At 38.9% G+C, this 16,871-nt stretch overlaps 1 protein-coding gene and 1 long non-coding RNA gene across 9 annotated transcripts in view; one reads left to right on the top strand and one right to left on the bottom strand.

Moving 5' to 3' along the window:
* Positions 1–16,871, top strand: part of SHISA9 (shisa family member 9) — a 169,875-nt gene that overhangs the window by 42,656 nt on the left and 110,348 nt on the right. For 2 of the 8 annotated variants that reach the window (XM_085513753.1, XM_085513754.1), the window contains one exon: positions 5,902–5,985. The exons of 5 other annotated variants lie outside the window; for them this stretch is intronic. In XM_085513753.1, the coding sequence (XP_085369879.1) occupies positions 5,902–5,985 (84 nt within the window). Of the gene's footprint in view, positions 1–5,901; positions 5,986–7,685; positions 8,216–16,871 lie in introns of those variants that run through there. One more of the 8 variants, XM_085513757.1, reaches the window with a different exon arrangement.
* Positions 1–16,871, bottom strand: part of LOC107320522 (uncharacterized) — a 40,618-nt gene that overhangs the window by 16,924 nt on the left and 6,823 nt on the right. The window contains exons 2-3 of the long non-coding RNA XR_001558299.3: positions 8,382–8,471; positions 1,980–2,134 (exon numbers count right to left, since the gene is read on the bottom strand). This is a non-coding gene — a long non-coding RNA (uncharacterized LOC107320522). The remainder of the gene's footprint in view (positions 1–1,979; positions 2,135–8,381; positions 8,472–16,871) is intronic.

Consider the following 16,871-nt stretch of genomic DNA (forward strand, 5'->3'; position numbering starts at 1 on the left):
TTGTCAACTCATATATCTTGTCAATAATGTATAATGATTAAAGAAATAAGCAATTTTTTTTCTTAATGCTCTATTCTTATAATGATTTCTAAAAGGAAGCATCTTTCATTTCAGCCTCAAGGCTCATAGTCACATGCAAGTTGATTTAGCTTAAATCCTTCATAGCATAAGGTAGGTCTAAATAAAAAGATTTTGGAACCACATTGAACTAGAAAGCGATGGAGAGCAGGTGTTTTTTTAATAGTAGTAATACAAATCAAATTCCATCTTTTAATTAGGGATTCTTATGGGTTGCTTCTAACTAATAGGACATTATTATTTGTATTACTATAAAGTCAGTAGGGATATAACATTCTGTCACCCCAAACCATTAGAAACAATTATTAGAATCATTTCCTTGGCACTGAGTGAATTTAGTTTTCTGTGGTTGGTAAGAGAAGTTTTGACTGTAATTACTGGAGATGGCAGTGTAGATAACTTCAAACTTCACCACCATCAGCAGAAAGTATTAAAAATTTAATCCAGAATTTCCAAATTGAAAGCAATCTTGGAAACAGTATAAAATCAGCAATTTATTTATGACCGTTAACATTTTCATTACAAAATAAGAGACATGGATGCAGCTATTTCCCTTATTTCTTTTCAACCTTTTCCTCAACATTTTCTTTCCTGCTTTGCTTGTGTTTTACAGCAGCTCTCAAGAGAAATGAGACTACAAGAAATATATCTTTTAAAAATATCCATAAAACCTTACACCATTATCTGACAGCTGATGCAAATGTAGCCAGCTCATTTAGCATAAGATTTCATTGCTTGTTGAAACTATAGCTAGTGGTTTCTCTTGGCTAATATAACTGGTGTCTAGAAATTGCATGCTCCAAAAACACATTTAAACCAAGCAAACCAAGCAGGCTTTAAGAAGGCAGACATAGTCAGACAGATCCTGACAAAAGCAGACCATCTAAATGTTATGTTTATATAAATGCTCTGCACTCTTCGACATGAAGAGGCAGCATTCTTATATCCTTCAAAGTTCATAAATCTTACTAGGATGCAATGGCACATGAATCAGAACTTGTGAAAGTAATGCCATCCACAGCTGACTAATATTCATAAGGCACTTCTATGCATTTCTATGGAAAAGAATGCTTAACCAGCAGAGTATCCTTATAGGATCCCCCGAATAGGAATCTCCAACACTTGCCTAAATAAAAATCTTTTTTTCAAAGATTTCTTCGCTTTGCTTAAGTAGTTTCATTGTTACAACAAACAAACTTCGGAAAAGACTCTGTTACATCCTTACATGTAACTTGAGAGTTAATTTATAGATTCAGAGAAGCATGAGAGATGAAATGGAGACATCTGCTTACTGAATGTCTTGTAATCAAGCTAAAAAAACGATATTAAAAAGGGTAGTAGAAAACAGAGCATTGGTACAGCTTGACAAAACTTCATAGTGTACTCTGCAGTTAGTAGATGAACTTCTGTATATAAGGTTCTCTGGCTAGGCTGTCATCATTCTGTCTGATCACTAGAAATCACTCTCTCAGCTAACACAGAACAAATTCCTCTGACTGTGTTTTTTCTCACTGCTTTTCTAAAAGAGATCTTTCAGAATTAGATTTCTAGAATTACACATGATCAGTCATTGGTTTAATCACTGCTTTGCTGTTTTGTGGTTTTTTAGGCAATAGATATTGGCCTTTAAGGTTTTTAATTTTTAATGCAATTTTAATTCATAATCCAATGATATGCGTTTCTGTCACACAATTATAATTGCAAACAGAAATTGTCCATACAGCAGATCTAGAATGTTTACATGAAGCAGCACCAGCATATGAAGCAAATGCTTGCTTAAGAACAAGTACATTTTAAATATTAAGAGGCTTTAAGTAACATCATAATAACAATAATTTGGACTTCAAAGAAACAGTAAGCACACTTAATTCTTGCAACACTCCAGTCTGGGTCTTACTTACTGTTTAAAGTATTTCTGCTCTTGTGTCCTCTCCCTCTGCAGCATATTTCCACTTTGCTGCATCGTTCTTAGGAACCCCAACTGGTTTTGAGCACGTCTTGATAACAGTCACTCCTCAAATTGTGATCTTGTATGTTTACTGCACACTCTCAATGTCTTAAAAAAAAAATAAATTGACTTTTCAGAAGGTGTAAAATTCAGAATCCACTCAGAGTCCAGTACTGTGCTTCAGAATACGTACTGCAGTTCTGAAACGTGAAATTAAGAACAAATAAAAGAACACATGCAACGTGTATTGTGATTTCTACATAGTATTTGCTATTTAACAATTCTGTGTTGGTTGGGTTATCAACTGATTATTATCTAGCAGCTGCAGTGCTAACACTCATCAACAATTCTGTCAGTTGGGAAATTGTAGAATCACAGAATGTTTTGGGTTGGAAGGGACCTTTAAGAACATCTCATTCCAACCCCCATGCTGTAGGCAGGGACACCTCCTTCTTGACCAGCTTACTCAAAGCTCACCTAGCCTGGCCTTGAGTACTTCCAGGGAGGGAGCATTCACAACCTCACTGGGCAATCTATTCCAATGTCTCACCATCCTCACAGTAAAGCTCTTCTTCCTAATATCTGGTCTAAATCTATCCTCTTCCATTTTAAAACCATTTGCCTTCATCCTGCCACTACCTGCCCTTATAAAAAGTTCCCTCCCAGTTTTCTTCAGGCACTGGAAGAAAATAATATTCTTGTTCTTTCCCTGTTACCATGTCACTGGTGACAGCCAGAGTTCCTTCTATAACAGTTCTATGAAGAAATACTTACCAGCTTTTCTTTAAGCTGAAAATGCTTAGATTTAAAGCTAAAATGCTAAGAGCCCACTGCTACAACAGCAGCTGATAGGATGCTGCTCATAAGAGCCACACTTTCTCACATCCAATTAATAGGGTTACAGCATATGCTTCCTAAGGGGCTTGACAATTCTCCTATCTGCTTTACCTTACAGAAAAGTGGAGAATGAACCATGTGCTGATATGGGGGTGAGAGACAGAGGAGCTCTGTCAGGGCTGTAACTATTCCTGGTTCTTACTCAAAGAGCCATGCTAGACAAAGGTGGAGGGGTACTGACCCCATTCCTTAGGCCTTCCAATAAAGCAATTACATTTATTTAACAAACTGTAGATTAACATAAACCTATAGTTTAATAATTCCATAGTACAAACACTGCGATTTTACTATTTGTATGAATAAAACGTGAACTGACCGTGCTCACTTTCCTTGTGCTCTTGCTTTATATTCCTACAGTGCAGCTGAACTACAGTGCTCCTTAGTACTTAAAAAATCTTCAGGGGATAAGACATGAACACTTGTTATTATGCCAAAAAGGCCAAGAAGCATAGTAGCAAAAAGTTTTGAATCTCAGTAAAATAAGTTTAAACCTAATGCTATGTTGATTAAATTGTTACTTACATATTTCATTGCCTTTCCATTCTAGGTGGATTGGCTGAGTCTGATTTAAAATGATGGCCCCAGCTAGCTGTTGTAATGTAGTAGTAATGGTGGGAGGAGTTTTTTTGCAGGGGATGTGCAGGTTGGTGCAGGAGTTTTCTCAGTCTATAGCAAGTCATGGAAACAATCAGAGAAGCAGCTAGTAACATTCATCTCTGGCAGGTTAGGTTCTTATATTTGTTCTTTTGTGCTTAAAGAAGACTGCAATACCTGTGCTGAGGATTTGATTTCTGTGAGGCTACACGTGTTAAATGAAAACCTGTTAAAGTGAAATTACTCAGGAAATATTTGTAACATGAGAAACAAAGTTTGATTTTTTTTTCCCATTCACAATCCAAGAAAACACTTTCTCAGATTTAAATTACTCCTTTGGCTTTCAACCATCAAATACAGCCACATGCATTCTGAAATTTACTGGAGAAAATAAATGCAAATGTACTTATTCAGGTATTAGGACGCTAGGAACTGCTTGCCAGAGGTAAAATGGTTTACCACAGACTGCAGAGAATTTAACCTGAGTTTAAATTACTCACAGAGGCATCCTCAGGCTCCATTTCTGATTCTCCTTTGTGCTGTCAAAAGTTTTATTCTAAAATACAAATGAAAGTTGGTCTCTGCTCATCTTTTTGCTACCAGATACTCTTTATTGTATCCCTTTGTGGGGGTTTTTGTTTTTTTTTTCTTTTTTTTTCTTTTTTTTTTTTTTCTCTTATTTATCTAAGCTAAAGTTTGAAAAAGTTAAATAAGAAATCTCTTATTTTGTAAACAGGGAAGTATAAAATGTTTCTTTCTGCCCACAAAGAATGGACTATGTCCACTCCAGCAAATCCTTTGACCGTGATTTCTTTACAGCTAGTATATACAAAGAACAGTGACAGAAGAAGGAACAAAGGGAACAAAAACCTAACTAGTAGCTGCTGTTGCCCAGAAACAGGCTAACAAGCTACAGAAAGGGAAAGTTACCAGAAAGAACATGTAAGTCAGATGTTTCAGGTCTTAACTTCTTGGGCTTTTTTATTTAGGGTGAAAAATGTTTTCGAAAATAAAACAGTGATACAGTTGTTTGGATTCAGGGAGGTTATTTGACAGTGATTGGTTTTCAGGGGGTTCTCATGCAGAGTAGCCAAGGTGGATGGCTGTTACCCATGGCAACAAACTGTTGGGGACTATAAAACAGCCAAAGTTTTCCTGCTTTGATTTCCTCTGCCAGAGCCCTAAAAAACACATAGAGATGCTACTACCACAAATCTGAACTTTTCAAGACTGTTTAAAATGTCTCCTTTAGTTGCTGCTGACATCCTCCAGTCCTCGGCTCTGGCACATCAGCATGACTGAGCAGCAGAGCTTCCCATGCGCTGGGTGCCCAGGCCATCCTATTTTTCACCCATTCCCCTCCATGACAGCTGTGTTATCCTTTATTCCCATTACTGAGGTGGCCACCTTCCCACATCTCTGAGAAGGCTTTGGCTGGCTCTGGTCACACCTCAGTCTTTTTAAGTGCTACCCAAGGGCTAGAAGATGCAGAGTTCTGGGAAACTCCTATTTCACATAGGTTCTCTCTTACACACGTATTTAAAAAGTGCACTGATGGCATCTGATAATTAGAAAAATAGTTTATTTTTTGTTATCTTCAAGTTGCCTAATTTTTTGGTCCTCTCAGAAATCCTATATGAAGAAGACCTGTAGATATTGATTACTAGGGTCTCCTCAAAAAGTCACTGCATGGAAAGCTTCTGATTGCAGTAAGTTGAGGTTTTAGAAACAGATGTGCTGTGTCCCACAGAATGCCCTTCCCTTCCAAAGGGAGAGGACTGAGGCCATAAGGAGGCAGATAATTCAGTTTGAATTTCCAACTGGGAGCTGGCATGCAGACAGTCCACTTTATACCAATGTGGTGCTCAAAAGGAGGAATGGGCACCTCATTTAAATCTGTACCATGCTAGTAAAGGAACATGAACTGGTTTTAGAAGTGTTCTCTAACAGCATGGAGGAAGACCAGAAACAGGAGTTTGGGGTCCAGTTCAGAGCACAAGCTGAAGGAGGACATGTTTACAGCAGCTTAGAGCAGTTTCCAGAAGAGAAGACTGCAGAAGTGGGGCAGGAAGACCTTAAGGGTATTTATTAACAGCTGGTGCTATTAAATCAGCCATCCAGCACTACCATTCCAGTTCCCTTTATGGTGCTGGTAGTATGAAGCAGAAGTATTTCCTCCTGATGTTTTTCCAACACTAATTTCACAGAGCTAGTAATTGGGAATGTGTCAGAGGATGGCTCTTGTGTCCCACCACACTGCAGCATGGATGGGTAAACCACTCCTCAGGGTCTTGGGAAGGAAAGAAGAGAAGCTGAAGACAGGCAACATTTACATTTGTATTTTTATTCTTTCCCATATGATGATTCTGTATGTCTCATGGGAGCTCCAAGTGATCGGCTACAAACTCTGGTTGATGTCTCTTTAAAACCAGTTTGCTGTGCTCCTGAAGACTGTCCTCCAAGCAAAGGTAGTGTATATAAAATACGATGTAAATACTGAAAATGTGCCTTTTCTCTTTGAAGCTGCCTGTAATTACATATCTAGGGAACAGCCTGATGTTTAGATTTTCAAGTATATGGCTGGTTATGTTTTGCTAAACAAAAAATTTGCCATTTTTTCCCTTTCTGGTTTCACTACTTGTGGTCATAAATTATGTTACAAAAAGAATGAGGACTGAAAGCAAGTCACAGCAGCTCCTAAACAAGGGGCCAAGAGCTAGTAAGGCACTTTTAAGTGGTGGCCATCTCCTCTGAGCCTCTTAAGAGCAATTCCAGCTGGCTCTCTCTAACAGTTGGCACTCAGAAGAGAGTCTGGCTATTTCCCATGATGTTGGATGCCCAAAGTGTTCTACTGCTGAGCCTAACACAACTTCTTGGGGAAAAAGGCTGGCCAGCTGCCACAGCTTCTCCCCTGTGCAGCCAGACCAAATGTCTCCTGCTCAACAGAGGTGGCTTTGAGCCCATGAGGTAAATTCTGCACTTGGATATGGAGGCATAAATTCTGAAAGTCTGAGCAGGTTTCAAAGGGGGTATTCTAGATTTACACCAGTTTTCCTACAGTCAGAAGCCAAACCAAGGCCTAGAGAATAAAATAATTTCCCACTTTTTGTCAAAATTTATAAGGTTTCTTCACAAAACTTTCAAACAGGATTTATCCTCTGGTTAAAAATGCATTTCAATTGACTTCATCATTGTCAACTATTGAGCAACATCGCCAAAATCATATTTTGCTACCAACACAGGATTTTTTTCTTATAAATGTGTATAGATGTGAACAGTACCATAGAAATAATTTAAGCTATAAATTTACTGCCATAAAATTATTGCCATTTCACTATTTTTCTTAAAATTTTTTAATAATTTATATTCTTTCAGGTTAGTAGTTAGTTTCCTTTATACCAGTACACCAGTAATGCAACCCTACAGTTACAGATATAAGCTCCAAATATTGGCCTCCAGCAACTATGCACTGATTCAATGGGATTCTAGCTAACTGTCACTCTGTGTTAATTTTCGGGCAGTATTTGTTTATAAATTTTGTTTTTCAACATTTTAGTCATTAAAATTAGGGAAGTGTAACGTATTCAAAATGCTTAAGTATTTTATTTCATGTCCTGAAGAAAAATCCTTTTTTTTAATGTAAGCCATCCTGCGCTATAGTTGACATCACCTATGAGTCTGTTTGGGACAGTATTTGGGAATTCTGGACATTTCAAAAATATGCTATTTCATATCAGTGGGTGTGTCACTAAGGTTACTTAACACTTCATAAAATCATATTTTCCATTGCTTAAAGCACTGATAAAACTTCAACCATACGAGTTGCATTTTCTGTGCTTTCTGCTTCAGGCTACACTTATTTAGCTACAGAAAGTTTCAGATGGAGCACTTCAGCTTTTGAAAAACATTTAGCTTAGCTCAGTAAAACAAGTGGGACATGGGCATGGGAAGAGGCAATAGGAAGTCAGAACCAAAGGGAAGGAAACTAATCAGCTACTAGGAATGGGAAAGACAGACCAGGGAAAGAGGATGGAGCAAGGAATTATACTGACTAGTAAGATCTGTGGAAAAGGGAATTACAGAACTGAAACACAACTTGAAGATTGGGCTGACAGAGACAGAATAGAATTGGATAAGGAAGCTGGAAATGTTTCCTGTTGCTCTTCAGAACTGGGCCACCCGTCTCTGCTTCCATGCCTTGCATGGAAGTCCATGGTAGTCCATCTCAATGAGCAGGAAAGTACGGCCTGTATGGATGAAGGATCTCCTGACTGACCTCAGCCATCGAGATGACTACTCTCGCGTTTGGAGAAGGTGATCTTTGAAAATGACACAGAAGAGCTGCTGGAAAAGAAAATATCCTTTATGTTAAATGCTGTCTCAGATTATAATGTGCTGTCACGTTATAGCCTTGCATCTGTCAAAGATTTTTTGTCCTCCTCTCACTAACTGATGCACTTAGACTGCATATTTTCACAACTACTCATTTCTTATTGTATGTCTATCCTGAACTTAGATTCTGATTGAGAGAAATGCACTATTTATTGCAACTGAGACAAATAACAATTCATATTTTGAACACAAAAAGCTTTATTCTAAACACCACTCTCAGAACATCTCAGTACAGCACTTCAAAGTTTGGAGGAACTTTTGACTTCCATTTCTCTGTGCCTCTATTAAATGCCATCCTTTATCTTTCAAGAGTTTGTGAAGTTAAATTAATTAGTCACTGTGAAGCCCTTAGAGACAGTGGTGAGTGATAAATGAGACAGAAAAGTCTGTGAGATAACCATTTATCTTCTGAAATGCTTTGAACAGTGAGAAACAAATAAGATTGGTGCCACACACAGAATAAAAAGCATACCAGAAGTGTCGGGCAGGTTTTTGTGAGTCTGCTTAACCTTGGCACTGAAAGAGGCAAAGATCCTTTGTCAGACAATGAGAAACATCAGTGCTGCAAGGAAAAATACATTTCATTAATGTCACAGAACATATTTGCCATAGAACTATGGTACTGTAACCACAGCAGCTTTCCCAGGTATTTTGTTACATCCCTCTTTACAGAAACAAAGCTTAGCTGTAAGTCTAAGTTAGCAGCTTAAAATATGAACACTATCCCTTGTTGTCTTTCATGGAAATCAGATTATTTAGAGCTAGATTTTCTGTTCTGCTCTTTCTAAAAGATGGGGTATGTATTTATAATTCAACAACTGCCATTCTGACAGCAGAGAAACTTCTATCTGCTTCAGATTTAGAATGAATGAACTTTAAAGCCAAGGATGTAATCCATTCAGTGAAAAATTTGCAGTGGTCAAACCCCAGCTGTAACCATGGAATTCTGTGGTTTTACAGCACAGTGAGACTGAAACAGATGGGATGAGTTGGTGAGCATAAACCTCTGGACCTTTGGCACCTCTCAAACCTGTTTCTGCCTCTGACACTATTCTGTGAGTTCTTTTCACAACTTCTCTTCAAGTTAGAAATCTTCTTTTCCCGTGTGTGGTTTTTGTGCTGTTTCTCTTTCCTCTGCACTATTTATTTCGCAGATATCTTTTCCAAGAGTACATCTCCTTTCAGCTTTCTTTTGTTGAGCTAAGTGAGATAAACTCTTAAACTGCCCCACATAAAATGGACTTCCTGTTCTTTTGAGAATGCTCTTTTTCCTATTCCTGCATTTTGAACTCAGTGTTTTGATAAGGCTGGTCAGAACTGTAGTCTAGAGAATACAGTGACACCAGAATTTCCTGATGGCCATCTGGAAAACACATACTGGCACTAGAAACTCTGCACTATTAGCAAAAGGCATCTGTAGTACACAAGGCTTTACAGATATTATAAATTTAACACGCTTATATCTTTTTCCTCTTCTGGTATTCCAGAAGAGATGAGTTAGGTTGGGAGCAAAATTGATGGGAGCACTGGAAGCTGGAACTGGATCTAAAGTCTTCACTTCAGAGCTACAGCAATTCATTCTTTATTGCAAACAAACAAACCAACAAAAACAAACAAAAAACACCCCAAAAGCCAAAAAGAGTACAAAACCATGTAATCTAGAGGAATATTCTGTAATAATTAAAGTTCCTCATAAATTATGATTACTGCCCTTTCATACTATGAGCAAAATTGTAAAAATGGAATCGGCTTACAAGAAGCCAGTGCCATTTCCACTGAATGCACCAGAGGGGTGAGGATGGAAGAAGTGGCCTTGCCCAGCTGTGCCTGGGGCAGGAATGCTGCCGCCCAGCTGTCTGGCAGCCCCGGGGACAGTCTGGGAGAGAAGCCAAGCGTGGCTCTGTGCTGAGGGCTGCAGGAGTAACTGCAGTATCCTTCCTGTGCCACTCTTCAGTCACCATCACAGGAAGTTTACAGTTTTCCTCGATGCCATTTATCCCATTGAAATCTATTTCTCTGAGTAGTGACATGCAATTAAAGAAGACTTTATCTAGCAGGAAAAAAGGAACATTTGCGCTTGCGCTCACTCTCTTCCACCTCCATCTGACAACTGGACCAGGCACTTGGTGGTGGGACAAAGGGAATGAAAATGCAATACTTAGAGGTATCTGGAGCCTGTGCATTCAACTTTTAAATGTGACAGGATCAAAAATAATTTCTCATTTAATACAGTAAGCATCTGGTTGACATATCAGGTGTTTTGCAGTCCGTAAGACATTGTTAAAAATGTAACCAGCCATGGAGTTTTCAGGAGGAATCAGTATATATGACATGTTCCGGTAGATGACAGAAATAAATCCTTTACATACAATGTCAAAGGCAGAAATCTTCAGCCTACGCAGTCACAATGAAAAGCAGGATGATCCTAGGTGAAAAGATATTTTTAAGTCTGTACTACTGTTAAGATTACACAATCACCCATTTGGCTTATGAAAACTGAAGGTACAGAGATGAGAAGACCAAGGAAAAGGATCAGGTCTTCACAGCTTCTAGTTTGTTACAGGCAGCAAAATACTGTTTGAAAAGACCATATAGGTAGGAGGAATGAAGAATGGTGATGTTATCAGACCATGAAAAGTATGGGGCATGAGATGCCCTGGAGGTGTCTCTTAACAGTTGCATGAAAAAACAACATCCTTTAAATCCTTTGCGGGGTTTTTAACAATTTTTATGAATATTTACCATTTTATTCCTGATAATCTATTGTTGTTCTTCACAGCTACCTGAACATCCCTTGTCACAGCAGTTTTAATGTTGCCATATTCTGAACAAAACCACACCAAAAAACACGCTGAACGTAATGTTCTTCTCTCTTAAACATGCTTGGAATTTCACTTCCACGAACACTTTAGAAATTTCAATCTCTTATTACTATCTCTTATTTACACTGGCTGAGGGACAGAAACGGAAATGAAAAAAGACAAAAATAGATGGCATCATCTTCAGAGCTGCCCCATGACTCCAGCCTGCACGGAAGGTGGCTGGTAGAGTACAGCAAGCCCAAGCTCCATAGGTTCCACTCATAGCTGGGGTGTGAAACCTCCACAGCACAGGGTTCACAAACCTTTCATGGGGCAGCCAGGCTTTGTAAGAGGGATGGCTGCACTTTGTCTAAAGCAAGGCTGTTCCTTAAATGAAGTCAGCTTCAAGCTCCATCTGGAAACTCCAGATAAACGGTTCACGGTAGGCGGAAAGACTGAAGTTAGCATGGCACTATGGGCCCAGATGAAACAAGCTGCCCCCAGAGGCAAGAAAGGCCTGGAAGCTTTGATGTAGCTGGAGCATAGCTCCTTTGTTTTCTGTTTGTATAAGGCTCCCCTGGGGAGTTTTTGTTTGGGTTGTTAAAATCTTTTTAACTCAAAGAGCTGACAGTAAGCACTTGGGAGCAAAATGGTCTCTTTGAAAGTCTTTTTGCTGCTCAACTGCACTGGCCAGCCCTGCCAATTTATAGCTCTGCTTGCTCTCACTGCTCCAAAGGCTGCTTAAGTAAACAATTAAGTTTTGCTGATCACTCTGGGCACCAAGGTGGCAAAATATGCACTTTCTGCATAGCCTAGAACATACTCAGTAATGTAGCCTAGAATATACTCAGAGCAAAAAAGCTTTCTCTCCCTCTTTCTCATGTCTGGTATTAGGCAGCTCAAGGTTTCAAGTTTTAGTAGTCAAGGGCAACCTACCTGCAGCAAGGACTGCACTTCTGGTGTGTGAGAGCTCTGGACTGGGAAACATCATTATTAAAGGAGGGTGTTGGTTTACACTTAGTGTTCCTTACGTAAGGCTATCCCATTTGAATACCTGACACAGTCAGTTCTGATTGCTGATCAAGGTTGTTGCATGTTCCCCCCGCACAGGCAGATTTGGTAAGTACTGCTCATTATTTCCAAAACAAACCAGTATGGACCTTGCCTCCTGCTTGCTGCATTGGCTGCCTGTCTCCTCCCATGACCTAAATGATGGGCACAATGACTGCCTCACCACCAGCTGCACTCTGTGCATTTAATTCTGAAGCAGCAGAAAAGTCTAAAGGCAGAGAATATTGATGTACTGTTCCTACTTAACACAGCTTCACAGAGTAAGATTTGGGTTGTATGTGCAAGCAGAAAACATTTTGCTTCAAGGTGTGTGCCACAGTGGGATCATCAGAACATATCTGACTGCACAGATCAGGAAGCTGTAGTGCTGGGTTTGGATAAACAATATGGAATTAAGAGATGGTTCAGAAAGTTTAATGTGTTAAAAAAAAACATTGATCCATTCTGAAAAGATCTTTGGGGAATGATAAAAGAACCTGCTCTATCAGAGCCCCTGATTTTATATGGGAAAATATCTTAAAAAGAAAGAAAGTAAGGCAGACTTGAGCAAGCTTTTTGTCCACTCTGAAACTCAATATCTAGCAAATTCCATCGCTTCTAGATTTTAGACTTATTTCAGTTGGGCAGATGTAGATGTCATCACTCCAGCCAGGTCTTATGTCCACACCTTCAAACACTTCCCTGTTCCACTTCACTCATGTTGCTGTGGGCAGAACACTGATGGACACAGTGTAAGGACAGAATATCTACTTGCTTTGGCACCAGTACCACACTTTTTCCTCTATGAACAGGATCACAAAGAAGTGATTGAGAATGAACTTCTGTTCCTTATTTCTTTACATACATGCACACAAGGGGCCTTTAATTTGTCCCTGTGCTCAAGCTCCTGTACAGATTTGTAAGCACAGTTTACTGCATTTTGTCTCTTGACAGTTAAAAGATTTATTTCCACTGCAGAAGACACTGGGTGAAAAGTCACTATATAAAAGTGGTTTGTTTTTTTTTTGGTTCTTTTTTTTTTTTTTTTTTTTTTTTTGAGAAAAAAGAAGTGGTTTTGCTTGATGCAATTATTTTATCCTGCCTTTATCTACCTAAAATGGCAGCACTTTGTAGAACATTTGGAGAATGCAGGTGTTTTGTGGGAAGTAGTAATGAATAATTCACGAAAGATTAAAAATACTTTTTGGGCTTAATTCAGAATCTTTTTATTTCCCCTTAGTTTCCTTCCCTATTTATATTGAATATAAACAAGGAACTTGTTCTGAAATAGATGAATGGGAATGAACTAGAGTGAAATAAGTTGAATGATTCCTAAAGTAATTTGATAAATTCTAGACCCTGTATTAATACCTGACTAAAAGTATTTGCTTAGATATTCAGATCATCCACTCAGCCACAGCTGCAAGGGATTTGTAGGTGGTGAATTATCTAAGAATCTGCCCATTTTTGGTGGCCTGAGACATTGTTGTTGCCTTGAGCTATAGCTGAGCCTTTCACTGAGATTGTGCTCCTCTTTTATACCGCTTCAATCAAGTGTTCCTATTAAACAGGGCTGTGGAGACTATATGGAAATGGGTAGGAAGGTGCAAGAACAGATATTACAGTTGGGAATCAAATGTTGTTCTGAATCATCTGGAAGACTCTTCAGCCACAGTCCTGTAGATGAGAGGACTGATGAGAGGAGCACTTACAGTGCAGTTCTTCAGTGTGAATATCCTAGAACACCCTTTTTACAGTTGTTTTTACCAATTTATGTGAGCATTTGGAAGATTTCAAAAGACTTTACAGAAAGAAGGTAGCAAGAGAACAGGTAAAACACTGCTGCTCCAAAAAGCCCCGACAAGGAGAATTCCAGTCCATTCTGAGTCACGTTTACATGGTAACAAAGTACAGGGTGAGTGAGGAGGATGTTTGAAGGGGCATTTCCAAAGTCGTTTCTCCTCTGGTTTTCTGGGGCTATACCTGCGTCTAACCCAGCATGCTCTACAGTGAGTTAAGCAGATACTCCATCCTTTTCCTTTCTTCTGTTAAAAACAAGTTGTAATTGGTCACAGTGACTTGGTATTTTCATATAAAGCTGAAAAAAACCCCAACATTTGGCTTCTACCTTTAGTACTTATTTCTCTGGTAGTGTGATCTAAGGATCATAACCTTGACTTCAGGTGCCTTTCAACCCCTAGATTTCAGAAAGGTTTCAAGGTTAATATTATTTTTGCTTGTTTCTTTTTCTCACTACAAATACGATGAGCAGAAGGATGTTGCCATGGAGACATTTCATAATGTACTTAAAGGCACATGTTACATTTATGTGCCACAGAGTCATCCTGATTTATGTCTGATATTATAAAGATGTGCAAAAAATCACCTAAAAAAAAAAAAAATACACAGTCTACTAACTTTCTCAAATGTTTAAAATTCTTATTTAATTTTCAGATGAAACAAATTATTTGGCAGACACTGTTATCTGGAGACCTACACATTTACAACCAGAAGGGAGGATGACAGCTTATTAGAACTAGTACACATTGCACTTACATGAGGTGTCATCACAACCTGAAGTCCAGCTTTGCAGTATGCTGGAGACTACAAATGAAAATAAGAGAACTCTTGCAATCCAGTTTTTCCATGGCTATGCCATGTGCTTGTGGTAGACCTGTATAGAATTCAATGCATTTGTTTCATGCTTTTTGCCTTCAAAAGAGGCAGAGTTTTTAATGAACTACTTAAAGTACAGCACCATCGAGCCTTCTCTCAGGCAATCAGCAGCCTGGATGCTAGTGCTGCATGTTGTTGAAAGCAGCTGAGGTGTTGCTGACCACCTGACTTTCTCCCTAGCTCTGGAAGCTCACCTGCAGGCTATGTGCCCAGGCACTGCTGGGGCTGCCCTGTCACCTTGATGTGCTCAAGCACACGAGTACACAGCACATTCTGCTTTTCCTTGAGTTGGAACTTTCGGGCTCACTGCACCACATGCGAGGTTGAGAAAAAATAAATATATCCCTGCAGTAGCCACAGCCTTTTGTTGCCAGGCTCAGGGACTTCCCAAGCTCTAGGAGAACTGCGGTGACTTGTATAGAATTTATGTGGAAGATGTATGGTGACCCTCTGTATCAAACAGAAAAATACGTGTCTATGCACAAAAACACACCAAGTACTGTTGCCTGCAGTTCATCTCTTACTACCAAATATTAAATGTGTTGCAGACTGAGCATTTAGTAGCAGTCTTCACCTAACATAGCTGAGAGCCAAATGTACAAAGAAATGACACACAAATTCTATTACATTTCAGAATATATGCATATGTCATTAAGAAATCTCAACTATATTTTGAAATATCGTCAGAACATCCACAGCTTCAGACATAACTTTTATCATGTCTTTTTAGTGACAACTGTGGAGTAGCAATCATTTTCACATGACATAAGAAAGACAAACCAATAGCAGGTGTGCATAATTGTTTTGTAAAAAACTTGCACATAATCCCAGTAAAATGTCTTGAACATTTACGATTAAAATTTAGCGCCATGAACTCTGAGAAACAAAGGAGATTCTCATTATACTTTGACAAAGGTCAAGAATACTATCTGATTACATACAGAGACCACAACAGAATAGCAACCGCTCCATAAAATTAATTTAAAAACGTAAGGAGTATGGAAAAATCATGGTTTATAGCTGTACATGGGATTTGTTGAGTAATATTTTCAGGTCCAAACACTTTTAGACCTTTCTGGTTATTTGCAGCATAGGTTTGGTCTGAATACATTCAATCATACAGTGCTGCAGCTAAAACACCAGCAGGATGGACCACTTTTTTTGAAAGTAAGAGGAAAATATTTTTAAAACACCAACTGAACACACAGCTGCTGGTTAAAAAGAAGAACCAAATATGAATAAATAAATAAATTTCAAAAAGTAAGAAGTGACAATAATGGCCACACAGAAGAAAACTCACTTAGCATGATAGAAGTTTGCAAACATTCAGAACTTTGTATTTCCCTAGAAACATATGTAAGCCGTAACAGCTCGCTCCTAGCTATGTTTGAAGTATTAAACCAAAGCCACTTTGGAGCTAGAACAGAAATGATTAAAATGGATCTTCAAAGGTGCACTTGTGATAAATTTCATCTCAGGCTGTGAGTCTCAAGTAGGGTTGCAGTAATTTTTCTCAAAATTTGCAGTGAGAACCTTTAGAAAGGGACTCTTCCATACAGCACAGAGCAGCAGTTCTGCAGTTTGAGGATTGGCTGAAGAGTCCACATGGTACCAGGACACTGTCAGGCCAAGTGTACAGTCGGGGCAGTGCACAGCTGTCCCTGCAGCCAGCCCAAGGGTATGAACGGGGTGCCAGTGACAAAATGCCTTTTACTCTCCTTTACAAATTGCCCTCAAATTATACCCTCTGAGTTCTGACTGCTGAAACCACTGAGGTCAACAGTCAAATTGAATTACAGCTTAGGATTTAAACAGGCTGTAATTTCAGTCTTCTATTTCCATCTTCCTACATAATCCTCTACATGTACTTGACAATGTGCCTTTGTCAAAATGACCGAGGGCTCAGCTCCTCAGGAAGAGAAGGCAGGAGAAAACCCCTCAGCCTGCTGCACTGCTGGGCCCTGTGTTCCTCTCCTGCTCCCCCAGAGGACAGTGCTGTGAAACCCTGCCCTCCTGCTCCCTGCAACTGGTACTCCTGTCTCTTTCTCCTCTGTTGTGCAGGTACAGCAGATGTATACAATGATGTGAAGACAAGAAATAGCCCAATGACAATTAGAAGAGCAAGAAGGAATATGTATTCAGCATTGTAAAATGTCAACTGTATTTTAAGATTGCTGTTGCTTAAAAACTAATAGCTTAAAAATAGACTACTGAAATAAGTACAGATGTGCATGCATTTGAACACATACAGGAACAGACACAAAAGAGAAACAGGTTACTTACAAGGAATTAAACCACTCCATCTAATGCTTACATTTTCAGCTGCATATTCTAAATTGAAAGCACGAGACACAGTGCGTTATATGTGGTATTTATACATATAATATATTATGCACATTATATATATATATTTATATATATATTTATTACTCCCT

The sequence above is a fragment of the Coturnix japonica genome, chromosome 13, assembly GCF_054131305.1.
Source record: "Coturnix japonica strain WE chromosome 13, WE-NBRP24, whole genome shotgun sequence".
Lineage (NCBI taxonomy): Eukaryota > Metazoa > Chordata > Aves > Galliformes > Phasianidae > Coturnix > Coturnix japonica.